The following is a 21,416-nucleotide window of genomic DNA, read 5'->3' on the forward strand; positions in this document are numbered from 1 at the left end:
GGCAGCGACAGCTTGAGCGAGCAGCAAAAGGACGCGAGCGCGGCGGTGGCGACGGAGAAGGCGAGGAGAACCGCGTCGGAGACTGAGAGCGACGCCTGCCGAGCCGCTTCGTGGATCGAGTCGGCGAACATGGTTTATCTTCTCGGGAAAATCTGTTCTTCGAGGTCGTGATTTTCTCGGTGAAGGTGGCTTTTATTCACGCAGCGTGATGGAATTGAGCGGTCTGCACATGCTGGGTCGTTGGAAGATTTGACCGGATCGAAGAAATTGGGAAGGAGTTAGGAATACGAGCTGCCTCGGTGGCGAATCTTTGGTGGAGGAACAAGTCCGACCGGCGGCGTCGTTCGTACTTGTCTTTTTTGACCCGGACCCCGCCTTTCGAATTTTTTAAAATAGTTCTTTTTTTTTTGGTCAAATAATCTTTTTTTTTAATAATTCATTATGCATGGAACTGGTGCAGCCAAAGCTATGAATGTTTTCTAATTTTTATTATTATTATTAATAAGCGTTGTATAAGCACCTCTTTTGATTAAAGTCTCGTATTGATTATGTCTCGATTTCTTATTTAGAAATCGGTTTGGTGGTGACAGTTTGCGACCGAACCAACCGATGAAAAATTAAAGTGACTGATTTGGTTTGAGTTATGCTTTTGACGGTTTTGGTTTGGGTGTAGACTAAACATAATTCCAAACCATTTATTTTTAATGAAACATGCGTGTCGTTAGAGTGATGCTGGTTGGAGAAAGAGTAGAATTTTCGATGGAAGTGTCGTTGATTATCTTTTATTTACCTCTATCATTTGATACAATCGCATACGCATAAGGGATTAGGAGGAAAGGAGATGCATTTACCAATCGAAACTCTTAATAAGAATTGCGCTTCGTATTTCTCTCAGCTGGGCCGACTTGGGTCAGAACTTAACAGCGCCATCGGGCTTGGGCATTGCGTGGCCGGGCCAATCCGGGCCTATGCAATTTCATTTCTATCCGGGTCGGAGCCCCGTGATTGCTCATCCGACCCAATTCCCGACGGAGCCTCTCCCTCCCCACCCGAGAGTAAAAAAATGCAAAAGAAAAGTTAAATGAAAACAAAAGTTTCCAAAACCATATTATCGGCATTCGCTGTGTGGCTGTCAAAGGCCTCTCCGACCATTCACCGCCATCTTCACCCTCTTCTTCACCTCCCTCCAATCTCTGCTTCCACCGACGTTCCTTCTCCGTGTCGTACGCTCTCGCTTCTTGCCCTGTAGATGTGTAACCTCTGTGTTCTGCTGTAAGAGGTGGAAGAATTTAGAGAACAAGCCTTCCATGCTGTTTGGAAGGTCTGAAACTGCTCGGAGTTGTGGCTTTTGGCTGAATGAGCGCCCATCCATGCCTTTATTAGGTACCCTCTGCGCTCTACTTTCATGGGTAACCTTTAGTTTTCTTCTTTAGTGCAAAAGCTCTGCTTGGCTCGTTGCTTTACCTTGAATGCCTTATCTGCATTCCCTGTTATTTTCTTTTGTTGAGCGGGGATCTTCAGATTACAATCTAGTACATGATGTAATTAGCATGTAAGTGTCACACGGCCAACTTTGGCTGGCAATGATGGCTGTGAATTCAAGAAGTTGCTTCCTTTTTGTTCCCCAAAATGTCCAACATTTTAATGAGCTGGACTTGAGTAATTGTCACTGGCCAAAATCAGTGAATGTTTACTTCCTTTTCTTCTTTCTTCTAATGATGACATACAATTAATGTCTTTGAATTTGTTGTGCCTTGTGTACAGAAATTGTCACTGCACAGCCTAACTTCCATAATCATCTGGGTGCACTTGGGGCTCAAGCCTTTGTTCACGGTAGATTGTTCTCTAGTTCGTTTACTTTTGGGAATGATAAAAAGCTTGCCTCATGGAAACTGTCTAACGCGCCTAAAAAGATTCACGTCGAGCAGCATCCACCTAAGTTTGTGGTTAAGGCAGTTGCCACCCTAGAGCGCATGTGCTCGGTTCTGAATGAAGATGTGCGCTTATCTCGCGAAAGCTCACAGGTGGCTACAGGTTCGAGTTCCTCAGGGGCCCGGCATGGGCCGTCTGAGGAAGATGAAATGGAATTGGACGAAAGAGAAAAGCTGAGGCGGATGAGAATTTCTAAGGCAAATAAGGGGAACACTCCATGGAACAAAGGCAAGAAACACAGTGCAGGTAACTTCAACTCTGAATCCCAGTGGTTAGTTTATGTGTTACCCTTGATATCACTCAGGGAAGGTGCCATAATTCATGTGCAGAAACCCTGCAACGAATCAGAGAGAGAACAAGACTAGCAATGCAGAATCCTAAGGTGATGTCATGTAAGAATAACTATATGTTTCTTTGTTGAAATATGGCCATACATTATGGATGAATCTAGATTGCCATGCATGCCAGTTTGGGATGTTAAAGAGTAAAGCAAAGTCTCAGATAATAAAGTTTGGAAGGAAGTAAACTTTGGCTGCCTCATGAAATTATTATCTCCAATGATGGAGTACTTGTTTGCAATTTTATGAAATTCATGTGGTCTCAGATACAAAAACTGGCTTTGCAGGTCAAGATGAAGTTGATTAACCTCGGACATGCACAGAGGTTGGTAATGCATACTCTCTTCTGCTTTTGTACAATGTTGACAAGATCTTGGTATTTTACACTTTCAAATTTATATTTGTGTCTTTGCCTTCAAATCCTTAAAAAAAAATTCCTTCTTTCTTTATAATGAAATTCCAGTGAGAAAACGAGAATGAAAATTGGTGCTGGAGTTCGAATGGGGTGGCAAAGGCGCAGGGAAAAGTTGATGGTGCAGGAGACATGCTATCATGAATGGCAGAACTTGATTGCAGAAGCATCTAGAATCGGTTATGTGGGTGAGGAGGCGTTGCAGTGGGATTCGTATGACATGTTGAATGAACAGCTTGAGCGTGAGTGGTTGGAGAGCGTTGAGCAGCGGAAAAAGATGCCTAGGCTAAAGGGTAGCAAGAGAGCTCCAAAGTCGCCAGAGCAAAGAAGAAAGATTGCACAAGCAATTGCAGCAAAATGGGCAGATCCTGTAAGGGCTTTACTAAAATGTCGTTATAATTTGTTCATTTAGATTCTTAATTTTCTTTTCTGTATGTCCGTTAATCGTTTGATTCTGTTAATAGATGGATGAGCAAACTTCACTTTTGTGTATATGTCCACATATCTTCTATATACAAGTTCACCTTCTCAATCGTATCTATTAGCAAATAAAAAGATAAGATCACTTTCTAAGAAACAGAATCAAGGTTTATGAAATGGTGAAAGAAGGAAAGACCAATAATCTTGAGGATGAGGGAGAATTAATATAATACTATCGGGTTGAAGAACAGGTCTGCTGAATATATTTTGATTGACATAAGTCTTCTGTTCCAAGACTAGATTGAAATGAATGAATTGGAGCTTCAGATATCTCAAGTTATTATGGAACATATGTTAATACAGTGTTCCAGACCATCTATTGGAATATGTAATCTTACTATATATTCTTCCATAATCCCAGCGTGGAGTATGATGCACACTTGACCTTCTGTATGTTAGCTGAAGTTCTTCTGTGTTTCTACCCATGTACTTCTTGATGCTAATCTTGAAGAGCGAATGCATTACGCAACCAATTTGGTTCTGATTTTTCTCACGGTTGCCCTGAGTTCAATTGCAGGCTCCCAGTTAGTCCATCAGTTCTACTATGGGTCAATTGTCATGCAGCCACGTGTCCTCATTTATGCAATGTGTTGGCTAAAAGCTTTTTATGTTTGTTTCCTTAGGTGGCTAGGAAATTGTGTAAACCTCAGCTTCTTGGAGTTGAATGGAATATAATAGATTGCTTTTCACCCTTCCCTTATATTAAACTTTCTCATCACTGTTCTAAAATTTTCTATATTACAAATGTCTGTTCTCGGTGAACCATTAGTATTCACGCTCACTATGAGTTTCCACTTTTATTTTACTGAAAATTGTTTAACTTTCCCAAACAGGAATACCGTGAACGAGTCTGTTCTGGCCTGGCCAAGTATTATGGAACACCAGTTGGAGTTGAAAGAAAGCCAAGGAAAAGGCCAGCCGGCACCGGCAGTACACGACCAAACAAAAGGAACCCAGCTCAGAGAAAATCCAATGCCATGGACAACACTCCCAGACAAGATCCTCAGAGCCAAATCCAAAAACTGAGGCTGAAGAGAAGGAAAACTCCTCTCTTTAAGGATCCTTTGGCAAGTTCTAAGTTGGAGATGATAAAGAGTATCAGGGCACGCAGAACGGCTCAAGAAACAAACAAGGCAGAAGCCATAGAACGGGCAAGGTTTGTTCACTTGTTTATCATGATTAAACTTATAAGCGGAACACCTTGGAGCCCTCTGGACACGTGAGAGAATCTACCATAACTAACTTAATAAGTCTAGCGGTCATTGATGTGAGGTTTCTAAAAATGGACTTTAGAAGATGTATCCTTCCTTCTTGGTTCAAGTATTTCATAGCTGAGGTTTGGCTACTGCAGTAGCAATACTATTCTAAAGCATCACATTTCAAACAGAACATCTACATTCCGTTCCACTGTTCTTGTTCTAAAGCTTCTCCAAAAGTTTCAGAATGTCTGTTTTGATGTTTTGAATCTCCTTTTGGCAAAATGGACCCAGGCTATTGATTGCCGAAGCTGAAAGGGCAGCCAAAGCATTGGAGGTTGCTGCGGTGAAGAGTCCCATTGCTAGAGCTTCCCTTGCAGAAACCAGAAAGCTTATAGCTGAAGCCATTCACTTGATCGAGTCGATAGGAACAGGATCTATCCCTTCCACTGACAATGGGTCATACCCTTCAGCCGCCATACCAGATCTGACCAATCATATCGAGGAGGAAACAGGTACAGTCTCCTGGAATCGACAGAACCAGAGGAAAGTCAATGGAAGCCAAGTGAAGACATGGGAGAACAGTGATGTGGACTTCGATTTCGGAGGATTCAGCTTGCCAGATATGCTGGATGAAGAAGGTGAACTTAACCCTGTCGACTTGGGTTTCGTTCCACTCGATTGGGAAGGTCCAATGGAAGTGGAAGGTCGGATGGGCGATTCGGGGGAGCGACATGACATACTGGAATCAAATGGCCTTGTAAAAGGCAACAGCAGATCTTTACCAAACGGAACCAAAACTCATGTTCAACCAATGGGAAGCGAAACAAGCTCTAACCCCATCGCAGCGACAAAGAAATGGGTACGTGGTAGGCTCGTGGAAGTGGATGACTGATTTTTTGGTCCCTAATGAAGTAAAACCTGCCGATAAAGTGAAGGGAGTATGTAGGTGATTGATTCTGGTAAGCACTGAGGACGTTGTAGTTACATGTACCATGTGAAGTTGATCACAACTGTGAGCTAGAGGCCGGTTCTCAAACTCGGGACTATAAATGAATCGAGGCAAGGCGCAGAGGCGAGGAACAACAGATCGATACTATTCGAGATACGATTGTAGAAGGGTCTCTTTTGTTCGAGATATTACTATTCCTGTAGGAGCAATCTTGGATTGAGGTGATGGCCAAAAGGGTATCTTAGATTGAGCTGTATCTACTAGCTATACATTTGCAATTTGTCTTATATGTTTCTTTGATAGACTATTAGTCAGTAGACTTGATCATCCTTGGAAGTGCCAGAACTTCAAATGTGAGGGCTACCCAGGATCCTGACATGGACAGTGAGCATGTTTATTGGTTTTTTTCTTCATTTATTAATGTACACGGAGCCACATCCAAACTGAAAAGAAGCAGATAAACCAGAAAACTGCAAGACAGCTCTCCTCAGACCAACCAAGAATGTCTGATTTACAGTTCCCAACGTTGGAGTCACTTGACAGGAGGCAGAGGCACTTGAGAACTGTTGACTTTGGAGTCCACGGCCTCCTCCAGTTGTTTCCTCTTCTCTTCCTTCTCTCTCTTCCCTTTCTCAATCTCCTTCTCAGTTTCCTCCTCCTGCAAATCAATGACCCCTCAAATCATTAATTTCTACTTTTGAAAGCATGAACGTCGACAACACTGGAGTGACAGAGATAGGCCCAATTAACATATTGATCTTGTAAAATTTTTGTGGCGCTAAAACGAACATGAATATTGGGGGGGCGCGGTGGGGGAAGATGAAACATACGTCGAGAATGTCGGGGACAGGGAGCTTCACCCCGTGGACCGCAGCTCGAGTTGGTGGCTTGAGCGCCATGAGCCGGCGGTTGAGGCGGCTCGGCGTCGGGAGAGGCGGTATGGGGGATGCCCACGTCCATGGCTTTCCAATGAGCCTTCTTGCCTGCATACTTACTATTTCTCTCTGGGCTCTGGATTGAGGATGTACATAGAATAGGAATATAAATAGATGGGCGATGAAGCGACCAGTGAGTGAGGCTTTGCATGGAAGCTACGTGTTGAAGTCCCCGAAACTACTCCGTTCTTCAAGAGTTTTCTATCACCTGCCTTCCACAGTGTGCTGCGCGCGACCGTGTCCTATGTACGTGTTTTATGGGACTTGCACGATGTTTGGTAAGGCTTCAGGTAGACCGATCTTACCACCCATGTCTTGGATTATAATAAAAGAATCGTAATTTTATGACATAATTAATTTCATTTATTTATTTATTTTTTCTTTTTCCTTATAATCTTCAGAAAAAATGATAGAATTGATTCCTGAGCTATGGTCAAATATGCAACTAAAAATAGTGAGTCAACGTATCCATCCTTTTGTTCATCGTTACTTGGTGATGTGGATTACTATATCCAAATTTGAAATGATTATATAACGTCATTATGTATAAATCTTTTTTGATCCATTCAAACATATTGACAGATTTATGAATGCTTTTATATATTTATAGATTAGATAGAGCATTTATGAATAATTTAGAGATCAAAATGAATAACATATCCTTACCAAAAAAAAAAAATGAATAACATAAAAAAAAATTCGAAAACGACATTACATGTTGATCGGACCATTTATGTATTTATGGCTAATCTGGAATTTGAGGCCCAAAAGTGAAGATGTACGGACTAAGGCCCCATACAATTCATATTCTCGATTTGGTCCCTTCCTTCCTTGTCACGGGCCGTTTCGTTGTCCCTTTCAGCCACCGACACCTTCTTCCTCTTCTTCACCCAAAATCATCACTCTCTCGCCGAGGATCTTCTTCTTCTTCTTCTTCTTCTTCTTCTTCATAGATCTGATATCGAGCTTGACGCAGCATTGTATCAATCGACGCTACCTGCATCGCGCTACCGAGCTCCACATTCGGCCGCTTTGTTGGAATCAGCGACGGAACATTGCTCCGCAATCGCCATCCCCGTTCGCTGACTCTTTTGCAGGCCAGCGAGGTTGCGCCGGATGGCGCGGGACGCCGCCTCTTTCTCCTCCGACGAAGAGGACGACCATCGGAACCTAATCCACCAGAACGACACCAAGCCAGTATCGCCCGCGGAGCATCGAGCGGCCTCCTTCGACGTCGAGGACTTCGAGACTCGCATCGGCGGCGACCGCCGGTCGAAGCTGGCGAAGGTCGCGTTCAACAAGAGGTACCTCGTCGCCGTCGTCCTCCCTATCTTCATTGTCGTCCTGTACTTCACCGCCGACCTCCGGAGCTTGTTCTCGTATAATCTTTCGTCGATTAAGGCCGATTCGTTCGGTGATCGCATGAGGGAGTCCGAGTTGCGAGCTCTGTATTTGCTGAAGCAACAACAGCTAGGGCTTCTGACTTTGTGGAATCAGACTTTTCGAGATTCAGGAGCTGACCAGAATAGTAGTCTGAGTGGCTCGAATTCGAGTGAGATCAACAAGGGGCATCAGTCCTTGGCGTCGTCGTCCGCGTCGTTTGATGATTTTAAGTCCGCTGTGCTAAAGCAAATTTCGTGGAATAAAGAGATTCAGGATGTATTGTTATTGCCCCATCAGTCTGGTAACTTGTCCGTGGAAGGTGCTGGCGATGTAGGGCTTGCAAATTTTGGTGAATATGGTTTTGATCGGTGTAAAAAGGTGGATCAGAGGTTTTCAGAGAGGAGAACTAGTGAGTGGAATCCGAAATCCAATAAATTTCTGCTTGCGATTTGTCTATCGGGTCAAATGTCCAACCATTTGATTTGCTTAGAGAAGCATATGTTCTTCGCTGCTGTACTTAACCGGGTTTTGGTTATCCCAAGCTCTAGGGTCGATTTTCGGTACCATAGGGTGCTGGATGTTGATCATATAAATCAATGCTTGGGTCGGAAGGTTGTCATTTCATTTGAGGAGTTTTCCGAGATTAGAAAGAAGCACTTGCATATCGATAGGTTCATTTGTTATTTCTCTTTGCCGCAACATTGTTATGTTGATGATGAACATGTAAAGAAATTGAAAAATCTGGGGCTATCAATGGGCAAGCTCGAGTCCCCCTGGGTGGAAGATGTGAAGAGGCCAAATAAGAGGACAGTCCAAGACATCCAGGCAAAGTTTGCATCCAATGATGATGTTATTGCAATCGGAGATGTATTTTTTGCGGACGTGGAGCGGGAATGGGTGATGCAACCTGGCGGTCCGCTTGCTCACAAATGCAAGACTTTGATCGAACCGAGTCGTCTGATTATGCTTACAGCGGAACGTTTTATCCAGACATTCTTGGGAAAGGATTATATTGCTCTTCATTTTCGGCGACATGGTTTTTTGAAGTTCTGGTGCGTTACTTATTCCATCTAGAATATCATACCTAATCGTTAGACGCAGATAGACTTGCTGTTATAGATTTGTTCGCAAAGAAACCGATCATTTTTATAACATGAATGACTTAGTCGTAGGACTGGACTTGCTGTTGGTTTGCTTTCAACTCTCTTTAGTGTAGGTTAAGCATGGTCTTTGTCCGGGTGCAACGGATTAATGCGACTTGCATGTACTGTTATGTTAAGAATGCTAGCAACATGTACCTCTTGGATTATTAAGTTCTTTAAATCTCCCTCACTTTCAGTAATGTTGAAGTAATTCAAATGTTAAACTGCTCCATACACAGCCTTCAAGTAGGATGACCTATGTCCAGATTTCCAGTTCATTATTGGCCTCTTTGTTTGAAATATATTTTTTATGTCGGGACTTGTGCCATGCCAACGAATTCTTGAGGGAGAATATTGAAGTAATTCAAGTATTAAAGTGCACCTTTACAGTTTCATCAAGTAGGTTGAACTTGTAGAAAATGTGGATATTGTCACTCACAAATTCAGAATGATGATATCACTTGGGCATATTTTGATAGCCAATACAAGTTGCAAATAAAAATGTTTGAGGAGATATTTTGATGAATGTTTCTTTCTATCTAAACCATATGCTCTAGCTGTTGGGGGAGGCCTTTTCTTTTCCTTTTTCCAATGTAAATGTACATAAATATGATAAGCCCGATGGAGAAAGTTCCAGTTTGAATGACATGACCCTAATTTTGTTGGACTTCAGACAAATTACCAGCTTTATTGGTCAGGATTGTAGAATTGTTCTGGATGATTGTGTCAAGACATTAGTGCTGATTCATTTCATTGGTGCAATTGCCAGTTGTTTTTCTGACAAAAAGTCTCTACTAGTCCACTAGTTAACTAATTGTCACTGAAGATCTAATTGATCTCTGCTTATTCTGGTAGCAATGCTAAGAAGCCAAGTTGCTTTTACCCTATTCCTCAAGCCGCTGATTGCATCAGTCGGGTGGTTGGAAGAGCCAATACACCTGTAATTTATCTTTCCACGGATGCAGCAGAGAGTGAAACTGGCATGCTGCAGTCACTGATTGTGGTGAATGGGAGAGTTGTTCCCCTTGTTAAACGCCCTGCTAGTAATTCGGCGGAAAAATGGGATGCTCTGCTGTATAGGCATGGCCTCCAGGATGACGCGCAGGTTAGTGTGGTTTCTTTTCGTTTTGTTTTTCTCCTTCCACTTGCTTTTTGATACACCTGCATAGGAGATTATCACATCAAGCATTTGTTAGATTGAGCTGGTAATATTGTTTGTCAATTATTCACTTTTAGAATTTCTACAAAAAATGAGGAATTTGCTATCAACCTATTAGTGTTGCATGGTTTTTTTCCTTCAATGATCTTGGTGTTGCATGTTATAGGCCATTTAAGTTGTAGTTTTGGCTTCCCATGGCATAATGATCACGTAAGCTTTTAAATAGCTACTCTGTTAATTTGTCGATCACAACTGGCAAGTTTAATGGTTCCATGCCCTCGAGGCATTCATGACTCGTAATATGTGCTGATTCCTGTGGAGAGAGAGGTATAGGGCAGTATGAGGTCCTCCTGTCTCCTAGCCCATTCAATGAGAGCACGTTGTCAGCTACAATGAGTATAAAAGCTCTTTGTATGGGTGCTGAGATACAGTTATTACCATCCAGGATAGTAGTTTAAAAAAGCTAGTTATTGGCTTTCTGTGGTTCAATATAATGCAACACACTAAATGGCCCCAGCATTGATGGAATCTGGATGTCTGTAATTTATCAATCTTATTTTTTACACTTAACAGTTTCAAAGAATAATAGTAAGTAATTTGGTGAAGAACCCTTATGTCCTTATACTTTTACTGCATGATGGTCTCTAAAGAGCATCGTGATTTTCAAAATGATGAAGTTTACACTGGTATTTTTGTGTTTTTCTCCAGTTTGATTTTTAGACAGGAGTAGCTCTCTATTAGGAGCTCAAAGGCTTTCCTATGCAGTCCATTTATGTGGATGTGTTGTAGTTCCTTCTCATGCATAACCCCTATAGCCTAAGTTTTGTGATGATGCTCTTTGAGCCTGAATAGAATGAGCGCCTCTTGAATTTACGTGGTTTGTTGTAGTATGAGCAGAAACCAGGCAAGGTTGAGTTGTTTAAGTAGTTAATGCATGAGATCATCCGATAACCCTTATCATTTACTCGGCGGAATTATATCAGCTCTTGGTGAAATCTTACACATCATGTCTTTAACTGAAGGTGGAAGCCATGCTAGACAAGACGATTTGTGCAATGTCGAGCGTGTTCATTGGAGCTTCTGGATCGACATTTACGGAGGACATATTGCGGCTCCGGAAGGACTGGGGATCAGCCTCTGTCTGCGATGAGTACTTGTGCCAAGGTGAAGAGCCGAACTTTATAGCAGGCAATGAATGAGATGGACCTCATGTGCCAGTTAGTTATTAAGACGAGGTCTCTGCCCGTGCCGATGTCCCTCGAAACTCAATGCGTGTCCCCTCCATCGACACACACCTTAATGTACTATAGCATCTTTGTATATGTGCATAGTTTTCGATTTATACGATTCTCTTCTCACTTGGCCATCTCTGATCATTCTCTTATCCTGAAAGCAACAATCTTTTGAAGTCGTTCCTTCCACCAGTTCTTTAGAACAAAAAACACATGTAGCTCGTAGTGTTTTGGACTGGTGATGGTGGACTGAGTTCTCAGTAGCTGATCCCGCTATGTCGGCCAGCATGGAAGTGTCGTATAGTTCTTTGCTGCGGTCGATGGTAATGGCGCATTTTCACTTGGGACTTTGGGTTGGGTCATTAGACTTTGTTCTGTCTCTATTTGACTTTTCCTTGAATCCCAAGTATCCCCTGAGTTGGCCCCATTCCACTAATCTAGTAAAAAACGAAAATCGGCCACTGTTGTAAGTGATTATAATCTCATTAATTAAATATGTTAATGCAGCCAAAAATAAAGTAGTGAGAAAAAGATAATTGCAGATGACGTGTAACTTGAGGGCGACTCCCGTGGTGAGCTGAATCTATTTTAAGCTCCCAAGTCACGCATTGATAAACTTTTTATCTTGTATTTTCATTTAAATTTTACAGCCCCCGCCGTATATGACTTTTTTTTTTAGCATTAATACTTCGTTTGTTTCGCAAAAAATGAATAGTCTGAAAAATATTTTCCTAAAATTGAAAGCTCATACAATTTATAAAAATGAATTGGCGAATAATGTTTTCATTGCTCGAGAAAAAATTAAATTATCGCTCATAATGAATTTTTTTTTTCATTGGCTAATTACTTTAAGCGATATAAGTTAGCTTTTTTAGTAAAATATTTTTCAAATCATTCATTTTTTTGCAAAAGAAAATGAATCTAATTTTCAAAAACTCGTGTAACATATACAAATTGGTTCGCACAATCTTCTTTCTTCATTTTTAAATTTTGGATGATACTTTAAATTTCATGGAAAAGCTAAAATCCATGTTTTGAAAAAAAAAGGAAAAAAAAATCATGTTGGCACCTGGAAGTTACCTTCCATTACCAAAATATCTCACTCCATATACATAGACGAGACAAGCAGCCTTCATATTTTTAAAGGTGCAAACTTTTGTACGTAGGCACCGCGAAGTTACCTTCTGCATTATCCAAACACACTCTCTCTCTTTCTCTCTACACAGACGAGACGAGGGAGTCTTCGTATTTTTCAGGGTATAAAGCGAAAGCAAGCGAGCTTCAAATCTCGCGCCGCACTCGCTCCACCTGCTACCTCGCTCCGCTCGACTCAGTTCCTCAGACAAGAACCCCATTTCGATTCTTCTTCGGTTGAACTGCCTCTACAGAACCCGAATATACCGGGGATTCCCCCACTCGCCGTCCCTTCATTGACTCCCCGATCGGTTCTGCTTCGCTTTGAATGCACCGGTCCTCTTCGGGTGTCGTTCCTTCGATTCTCGCATTCGTTACCGCGCGGTGAGCCGGTTTGGTCTGGTGGGTGTTGTGGGAGATTGGAGAATCCGAAACATGAGAGCGAGATTGGTCGTGTTCCCGGTAAGAGGTAGGAACTGGTGCTTTGGCAGGTCGATCGATCGCTCTGCTCTCGACTCTGCCTCCTCGCCGATTCCGTCCACCCTCAAAGAGCTCTACAACAAGATATCGTCTAATGGGAACGCCTCCAAACTCGAGCTGTGCATCGATTACGCCTCCGACAAGGTTTTCTTGTCGCCGTTTTAATCCCCGTTGCTCATTTGCGGGTGTGTTTGAAGTTTGTAGAGCGATGATGGGCTGTGAGGGGGTGCATTTGCCATTCATTCTTGGGTTTTCCTTGGTTTATGTAGATGAACAGAGCTTGGATGGGTTTGGAGAAGGCGCCTGAGGGGTCTCTCAAGAGTAAAATGCACGGGTAAGTCCATAGAACAGGACTTTATTGTCTTTCGTCGCTATCAGCCTGTGGGATTTTGGAAGTCGCTACGTTGTTGAGTGAATTCGGATGGATGCTAATGTAGGTTAGGATTGAAGCTATTGGCGCGGGTAAAGCCCTCGGAAATGTTCCTTAAATCCATTTCGAAGGAGGTTTCTTCAGTCGAAGTCATCTACCCTTCAAGGTTGGCCCTTTCTTTCTCTTTACCTTGCAATCAATCAACATCCCTTACCATTCATCATCTCGTCTGAAATGGTGATGTTAGTGGAGTGTTTATAAGTTTTAGAAAGAAACAATTGAAAAGGTATTGTATGTTGCTTATTCGGTCTGTGGAATTAATGCTTATAGACCTTGTCTTGCTGCAGTTTAAACACACGTCTTGTGCGCAGAAGGTTGCGACATATTGCCAAGCGGTAATAGTTTCTTCCTTCCTACTTTTCTCATTTGTACTATGATATTGGAATATTTTCATCGTAGCCTATTTGATCAAATTATTTGCTGGTAACTTCAGATTATTGGCCTAGGTTGATGGTGCTATATTTGTGCACATTTTATTTCTGTTTCTAGCTAGTGCTCGTACGTTCTTGTGTGATTGGATGTGTATTTGCTATAAGAAAGCTCCTTTTATAATTGCCTTCTAAAGTCTAGATTTGAGTCATCATTCATTTCTTCTGGTTAGTAGCACCAGATCTATGTGAAGTTTTACTTGGAGGCTTTTAAGCTTGATGGGTTGTATCTTTGCCATTGGCGATATTTCTCGTTCATTTTTAAACAAGGCCAATCAATGTTCCAGACAGAAAAATAGATGAAACTTGATAGCCTTATTGTCATCAATACAGTTTTCTGTTTTTCTTATAGGCATTTTTTAGTTCCAATTAACTAATAACGAGTGCATTTCGTTGGAGCAGTGTTTTTTGGTATGATGATGTTGTTAAGATCTGAATGCATACTGTTATACCTTCCCGTAGAGATCCATTTGTTGAGATGGGTGTGAGAAGGTAATTGCCTGAAAGCATACTGGTGTACCTTCTAGTTTAGATTAGATGTAGGCAAGTTATTCCGGTGTGAGAACGTCATTTGTGGAAGGCGATATATTTGCATCTCAATCGATGTGTTATCGGTTTGTTACATCTAACAGGACGCATCATTTGCATTACTTGATCCTAAGATTCCTAGCCGCTTGTGTCTACTTCTAAACTCGCATGTTTACCATGGACATGGTTCACTCTACTTGTCCTCTCTTGCCGAGATAAGATGGCAAGAACTTTCATTACTGGAATTTATCCTTTCCTTTCTCAGGAACCTGAATGCATCTATATATTATATCGGATATATTCCACTTGCTCATGTTCAGAGAAAATCGTCTGAGTTCTTCTTTTCCATGAACAGGGGATCCATTATCCACAGAAAGTGCTTCTACAGCTCTGCTGCTTTGCTGCCTCTAACAACTGCTCTTTCTGTAAGTATTAAGTTGTGGCATATTATCTTCATTGGTGTTTATTCGGGCACAACAAATTTGGTGTTGACTGAGTATAATCACTCTGTTATTTCTTTAATCTTAAGGCAATTTATTCTGAGTTCTTACACTTCCTTACTTTTAGGTCTTACCTCTGCCTAACATCCCTTTCTTTTGGGTTCTGTTTCGCACTTACTCACATTGGCGATCTCTCCAGGTATAGTCTTATTGCATTTTGTTCACTGAATGTTGTACTTCTGTAGGATTAATTAAACGATAAGTATTTGGTTCTCTCTTTTTGGGATTTGATGGTTTTTAGATCTTATCTAGAAGCGTTACAGGATTGATAGTCCTTGTTCGCAATATATATAACATCCTGCCATGATTCCTCTGTTCTTCCATTCTTTAATCTTCAGCTTCTTATGCTGTAATCGCCCAATTGGTTGTCACTTGCCACATGCTATCCCAGATCAAGCTACCTTTGCAATTTTACTGTCGCCAATGCAACTAATTTTTTTTATAAAGCATAGTTGTAGTTTTTCTGAGGGGGAATAAGTCGATTGCTCTCATATCTTGCTTATGGTTTGCTTAGCGGTTGATAGACAACCGTGCTTTCATTCTTGGGATTGACTCATATCTTGCTTATGATTTGCTTAGCGGTTGTTAGACAACCGCGCTTTCGTTCTTGGGATTGATTCATCTATGGTAAATTATTTTTCTTAGTATGTAGGTGTCAAAACCCATCTGTTTCCTTGGTATGTTGATATATTTTTCCATTTTGGCTGTTGATTAACAATAGGGAAGTGAGAAACTCCTAGAGCTAGTGTCGGATTCCTCGGTTGCTCAGACTTCGCCTTCCCCAATTGCTGGTGGTGAAGACCCTGAGGGCGGTGAGTCCAAGGATGGAGCCCACAATGCAGTAGGATCTCTATGGGTAAGTTCAAATACCCATTCACTGGACATGATTCCTCAGATAAGCACCTGATGGGTAGCATTATGTGTGATATCTGGTACTTGTGTCTTCTTCCTACACGAGGGGTGCCTTTTTCCCCCTCCATTTCACTCAAAACGAGTTTTGACTCGATGTAAAAGAGGATTCCTTTTTTCCCTTCCTTCAAGATGGTGTCACTTGCAAGTTGTGTGGAAGACTTGTTACAGCAATAATACATGCAGAATCATCACAAGCCATTTGTTTCTTTTCATGTTGTCGTAGGTGTTGCTGCCATCCGAGCAACTCGAAGAACTAACGAGCCGTGGCAAAGAGCAGGACGGCCTGACCGAAGCCGTGATTACAAGCATCTGCAAAACTTACAAGTTGAACACGAACGATGTTTTGAAGTACAGAGACTCGATGTAAACTGCATCATGTTTCACTTTTGAACCTGGTCCTCCCTGAATGGAGAAAAAAGGGGAAAAGGGAAAAAAAAGAAAGAAGCATTCTCATTGTTCAAAGGTTGTTCTGCTAGATTAGCACTGTGTCCCTCTCCCCGCGTAACTCATATTGCTAAAGTTCGCGTCTGGGGGGGCTCCTTCTTTGTGTTGACTTTTTGCACAGCGTTTCTGTGTTATGATCGGACCTCCGTAGCCGAGATTCCAAAGCCGCAAGATTCGAGCAAGTGCCAGCGTCCCGTGTTTTTGTCGATAAAAAAAAAATTTAATTGCATTCAAAATGTATTTACGTTTTTTTTTAGGGTTAATATTACAAAAAATTCTAAACTAATACATCTGCGATAAATTTATCTCGAATTATTTTTTTATCATAAAAAACTTCAAACCGGTACACTTGTAAAAAAAATTCTTAACTTGTACATCCGGCAATTGTCATGTGTCATCTAACTCAGTAACGCGACTATAAAATTTAACAAAAACTAACAGAGAATAAATTTGTCATAAGTATATCAATTTGAGGTAAATTTATCAAAGATGTACCGGTTTAGGATCTTTGGTGGTAAAAAAATAGTTTGAGATAAATTTGTCACATGTATACCAATTTAGAATTTTTCATGATGTTAATCTTAACGTATTAGTACGCTAGACTCATGCTTCGAGTTGTTTCATTCCATAAACCTCGCTATCCACCACTTTGTATTGACTATGCCAAATTACGATCGCCCTCATTGTTGCTTCGAATGTTACTGGGCTTGCCTTCGTTCCCCGGACCAAACATGCTTTGTCCTGGTTTTCATGACTTTCCTCTGCTCTTTCTAAATTTACACCTTCTCTTCCTCTTGGAAGGTTATTTGTTTGAAATTAGAATCGTCACACCCCGACTTCAATAGCGAAAATGACATGGCCATCCTTCTACTCGATCATAACCGTCATTAACGTATTATTAAGATATGGTGATAAATGCGAAGGATGTCCTAAAACTTATCGTGAAAATGCAATTAAGTCATGATATTTTTAAAAAATGCAATCAAATTTTTAAACTTGTCAAGTTGATGCAATCAAGTCATTTCTTTAACTCTATCTAATTTGGCTAACGGAATTCGGCTATATGCCATGCCAATTTCTCAATTATACCCCATAGGCCGAAAAAATTCCATTAATACTTCACATTTTGTAGGCTAAACTACAAATGGGGCCAAAAAGTTCTTTTTGTTGATGAAAATCTCTACAAGGGCTGACCACCGGGACGTGCAAGAAGTCTCACAGAGACGGCTAAAGTCAATTCTCATCCAAAACCAGTGATGCAGTCTTCTCCAATGCTTCCAGAACATCTGAATCGGGTGCGCTATCAGCTTCCCCGTACCACTCTATCGCCGGCGTCGCCGAGACGGTCTCATCTCCGAACTTCGAAAAAGTGGATAATGAAGCACTTCCGATGCCTTCGGCCTGCCAATAATTAAAAGCAATTAACTAAATTGGATCCTCGGTTCTTCAAACGAAATCATCTTCGACGTGTCTATAGCAAGAATCCTCCAAGTAGTGCGCAAGGAATGATTAAAGTTTATACGTTGGTGTGCACGTAACAAACACATAAACCTAATAAGTCAAAAGGCATTTAGGCTATCACATGGTCTAACCTTTTTCCCGGCTTCCACTCTAAAGTGCCAAATGAAATGAATGGGATCTGCACATTTTTCGCAATCAAGTAAAAGCCTCACTTAGCGGGATAGATATTTAATCCAAGTCCACCAAATTCCAGGCAACCTTTAATGCTCATGAAATTCAAAAATGGTGTTAGTGATGCAATAAGATGACATCAATCTTACCTCAATTCAAGAAGCGGGTTCAACAAATGGGAAACTAGATCATGAACTTCCGGCATGGATTCCAACGAGGACAATTCCTTTTTTCGGTTGAAGTGTAATGATCATCCATCCGTAATGCACTGTATGTCTCAGAATAGGTCTCATTCTTCTACCATTTGTCGGGAATCGACGACTATTGAACATATCCGTGGCGTATGCCTCCTTAGGAAGTTGTGCGTATGCTTCACATCCCAAAACCTGCAACACAGACATCCATCATCACTTGGAGTGGCAATATAGAGCAACTTTCTACATAAGATAACTTTCAAGCGATTGGTCTAAGCTCTTCCTGGTAGCATGATATCTTGAGAAACGTTCATCTCCACGAGCCCGTTTACTAATGCCAATATCATATAGCTTAACAACTAAAGGTTCTCCAGTGATCAGGATATTGTGAGGCTTTAAGTTCCCATGGATTATTTCCAAGTTGTGCAAATGATTGATTGCCGATACCACTTTCCTGTAGAGTAGACATTATGAGTTAAACCGATAAATCATGAGAAACAAAGTTATATACTGAGCCATATCCTATATCCTATGGGAAATTAAGGAACGCTATAGGACGTATCAATCACATCACCATGTGCATGAGGATTCAGCAGCGTCCATGAATCAAAATGAGACAAGATATACCGATTCTACCAAAATGGGAAACCATAATTGATAAAGCCTGATTGGTTTCCATGGGGTAGACAACTAAGAGCTTGGTGTAGTGATCTTGTTTGAGACGCTTTCAAGTGATTTAGGCATATGTAAGCAAGCTTACTACAAATACAATGACAGTTTGACTATTGAAGTGCCGTTATTTCACGTCTAAAGAATTGCCTCATCAACTTCAGCAATAGGGGTGAAGGATGACCACCGTCAATCCACAAGTTAACATCCTGCATCCTAACTTTAGAGATTCCAATCGGTTTCTGTATTCAACCATGGATGCATCATCAGGGTCTACGGAGAAATTCGAAGCGGGTGAGAATGCAAGGATCAAATCATGCAAATTGAAATCACAGCGCTCGAGAGTGAGATACACGAAGTGAGATGACATGCACTGATCAATCTTGGTGAAGGCAATATCATGATGACCCAAAACTAGTAGCTTCAGCACACCAGGTTTACCACCATAGGTGCCCTCTATGGGTGATCAGTTCTAGATTGGGTAGGCTTTAGACCTAAAACCTGAAATCTACTCTTGTAGAACCGGTTTTAGAACCTATCTATTTTTATGATCTGGTTTCGGGGTCTATCCGAAAACCTATTTTTTCTCCTTTTTTATTCATTTTTTACAACAAAATAATGTGTGCAACAAAATGACTCAAAGTATGACAAAAAAAAAAATGACTCAAAGTAAAAGATGATAACATAAATCCCTATTCACTAAACACGTGGCCACCTATAATTATAGATCATAAAAAATTCAAACACGTAGCCACGTACAATTACAAACAATAAAAAGTTCAAACACATAACATGAAACATAAATTATAAAACTATGTTCCCCATTCGTCAAAATAAATTTTAAACTCCATTCTCCATTCATCCATAAAATTGCTCCAAAGAATAGAGAAAGAGGCGACCAAGAATGGAGAAGAAACAAATGAGCCGAGGCAGAGTTAAACTCGACCTAGGAAAATTATGTTGTTTTCATTGTCCATAAGACTCATTCCAAAACTGGTCCGATTCTCTAGTGGGTTTCGCTTGGAACCGAAAATCAAATCTGTTCAAACCGGTTCCAAAAATTTGGAACTAGGAACCAGACCTATTCACGTTGGAATCGAGAACCGGATTGCTTTTTTAGGCAGTCCGATCCGATTTCCGGTTCTATCCGATCCAGTTGCACACCGTAGTGCCCAATTACTTTCCTTAATACTTGGATTCTATCAGTCATATTCCATCCACCATGACCTACAGTAAGATGTATGGAGTCATTCCGACATATAGCCCCTACCGCCGTCTCGCCGTTGATTCTCCTCCTTTGGTGATCCCTCCCTCTGTTGAGATCTGATTCAAGCGACGGAGCTAACTCCTCAACCATATTAGGGCTTACAATCGCCGGAGGCGGAGAAGGTGGAGAGGTGGAGGGGGCGAGAGTGAGAGGGGGAGAGCACGGGAGAGGACAAGGGAGAGAGGACTTCCGTCGTCGATACGTTGCAAATACTCTTCCTTTCGTCCTGCATCCCTTCGTTGGGAGATAATCTCTCAGACACACTATGTATGTTGACCGTCGCTTACAGTCGCCGGACCAGCTCCCCTGGTTGGAGGGAGGCGGAGAGAGATGTTGAGGTTCATGTTTTTGTTTTCCAGTGCGCCCGAGGCAAAAGCGTAGTTAAAAAAAAGTGTAAAAAAAGTAGAAAGGATGATAATATCAAGGCATGCTACTTATGATTTGACTTTGGCCTAGTTTGTTAATTTTCGCAAGGTTATAAAGATAATAAGATATCATTCCTAATCCCAAAGATTCCCAACATCACCTTGTTCTTTCATGGTTATTGTCATCGGTTTTCTGCCTTCTCGTTTTTGCATAAGCCCAAGCTGGAATTGCCTTGAACAGTCATTGCAAAAAGCTGGACCTCGACCTAATTCTCAACTTAGAAATTCGACTTGCCTTTGTCAAGTGTGAAATGTGACTCAACTAACTGATTAGGAAGGAGTGAATAATGTGGTGCTTGAATTTCAAATTTTGTCATGCTTAGGTGCAAAACCATGCATAGAGGATGAAACTGAGTGTATAAGCAAAGCACGCCAATGCCGAGAATACATCTTCTATCAACAGAAATATAAACAGAGTACAGAAATAGAGAGAGAGTTAGGGATAGAAGAGACTACAAAGAAGAGGAGGCATTTTCATTTTTTCTACTCCATACTCCCAATTCTGACAACCCAAAATCAAGGCTAAGATCCACTAATGAGGCGTTGAAGTAGTCTTGCAGCTAGCTGTGCAAGTACACATGCTTCGCTCAACACTCCAATACTTTTTACAATGTCACTTGAACTCTAAGTAAGAACAAAATAGAGAGTGATTTTAATCACTTTGACACTCTTCCCCTGCATTTTGATGTGATTTTGATTGCATTTTGATGCGATGTATACGAACCTTGCACCATATCGATTAAAACTGATAAACCTAAAAGGATTAAACCATACTTGTATATGGACCTTGCGCCCATATTGATTAAAACCGACAAACTTAAAAGGGTCAAACTACATCCTGTATATGGACCTTGCGCCTTATTGATTAAAATTGGTAAACCTAAAAGGGTCAAACCAAATCCTGAAATCTGATTTCTTTGGATCTTCAAACACCGAAAGTTGTTCCTGTTGAGAAAAATCCCTAGACGGTTTTGAAGTTGACAAAACGATCCAAGTACTCTTGTGTTTTGAGATAATGCCATAATTTACTTGTTTTGTAGATTATCCTTTTGGTGTGGGGATGCACTGAATTGAATCTGGCAAAAGGATTTGGCTCAGATGTTGTTTCTGAGAGTCTCGGACGCTGGTTCGAGCTCGGACGTTGAGCGGGGATAGCTCGGACGTTGGAATGACGCTCAAGCTCCGAGAGGAGTACTTCACGAGCAGTAATCA

The 21,416-nt window shown here is 41.3% G+C and overlaps 3 protein-coding genes across 4 annotated transcripts; all 3 read left to right on the forward strand.

Moving 5' to 3' along the window:
- Positions 1-1,093: 1,093 nt before the first annotated feature.
- On the forward strand, positions 1,094-5,636 carry LOC115744780. 2 transcript variants are annotated; one of them, XM_030680120.2, is made up of 7 exons: positions 1,094-1,383; positions 1,765-2,178; positions 2,262-2,314; positions 2,558-2,595; positions 2,734-3,052; positions 3,996-4,318; positions 4,653-5,636. In XM_030680120.2, the coding sequence occupies exons 1-7, from the start codon at positions 1,308-1,310 to the stop codon at positions 5,251-5,253; spliced, it is 1,824 nt and encodes a 607-aa protein (XP_030535980.1). In that variant the 5' UTR covers positions 1,094-1,307; the 3' UTR covers positions 5,254-5,636. The 2 variants fall into 2 exon arrangements, with proteins under 2 accessions (XP_030535980.1, XP_048140189.1); XM_048284232.1 differs by lacking the exon at positions 1,094-1,383 and having other exon boundaries at positions 1,765-1,833; positions 2,025-2,178.
- Positions 5,637-7,081: 1,445 nt separating this feature from the next.
- On the forward strand, positions 7,082-11,295 carry LOC115744752 (O-fucosyltransferase 36-like). The gene is made up of 3 exons (XM_030680077.2): positions 7,082-8,680; positions 9,626-9,875; positions 10,952-11,295. The coding sequence occupies exons 1-3, from the start codon at positions 7,362-7,364 to the stop codon at positions 11,126-11,128; spliced, it is 1,746 nt and encodes a 581-aa protein (XP_030535937.1). The 5' UTR covers positions 7,082-7,361; the 3' UTR covers positions 11,129-11,295.
- Positions 11,296-12,349: 1,054 nt separating this feature from the next.
- Positions 12,350-16,195, forward strand: LOC115744753. Its single transcript, XM_030680078.2, has 8 exons — positions 12,350-12,919; positions 13,045-13,109; positions 13,213-13,311; positions 13,493-13,540; positions 14,517-14,586; positions 14,729-14,800; positions 15,383-15,517; positions 15,797-16,195. Exons 1-8 carry the CDS (start codon positions 12,731-12,733, stop codon positions 15,938-15,940), a joined length of 822 nt encoding a protein of 273 aa, XP_030535938.1. The 5' UTR covers positions 12,350-12,730; the 3' UTR covers positions 15,941-16,195.
- The last annotated feature ends 5,221 nt before the right edge of the window (positions 16,196-21,416 follow it).

This window comes from Rhodamnia argentea, chromosome 8 (assembly GCF_020921035.1).
Source record: "Rhodamnia argentea isolate NSW1041297 chromosome 8, ASM2092103v1, whole genome shotgun sequence".
In the NCBI taxonomy this organism is placed as follows: Eukaryota; Viridiplantae; Streptophyta; class Magnoliopsida; order Myrtales; family Myrtaceae; genus Rhodamnia; species Rhodamnia argentea.

Coding starts and splice junctions, on each gene's coding strand:
- LOC115744780 (XM_030680120.2), top strand. CDS start 1,308: ATGCTGTTTGGAAGGTCTGAAACTGCTCGGAGTTGTGGCTTTTGGCTG. Junction 2,179..2,261: donor AGGCAAGAAACACAGTGCAG/GTAACTTCAACT, acceptor ATTCATGTGCAG/AAACCCTGCAACGAATCAGA. Junction 2,596..2,733: donor AACCTCGGACATGCACAGAG/GTTGGTAATGCA, acceptor ATGAAATTCCAG/TGAGAAAACGAGAATGAAAA.
- LOC115744753 (XM_030680078.2), top strand. CDS start 12,731: ATGAGAGCGAGATTGGTCGTGTTCCCGGTAAGAGGTAGGAACTGGTGC. Junction 13,541..14,516: donor TTGCGACATATTGCCAAGCG/GTAATAGTTTCT, acceptor TTCCATGAACAG/GGGATCCATTATCCACAGAA. Junction 14,587..14,728: donor CTCTAACAACTGCTCTTTCT/GTAAGTATTAAG, acceptor CCTTACTTTTAG/GTCTTACCTCTGCCTAACAT.
- LOC115744752 (XM_030680077.2), top strand. CDS start 7,362: ATGGCGCGGGACGCCGCCTCTTTCTCCTCCGACGAAGAGGACGACCAT. Junction 8,681..9,625: donor CATGGTTTTTTGAAGTTCTG/GTGCGTTACTTA, acceptor TTATTCTGGTAG/CAATGCTAAGAAGCCAAGTT. Junction 9,876..10,951: donor GCCTCCAGGATGACGCGCAG/GTTAGTGTGGTT, acceptor CTTTAACTGAAG/GTGGAAGCCATGCTAGACAA.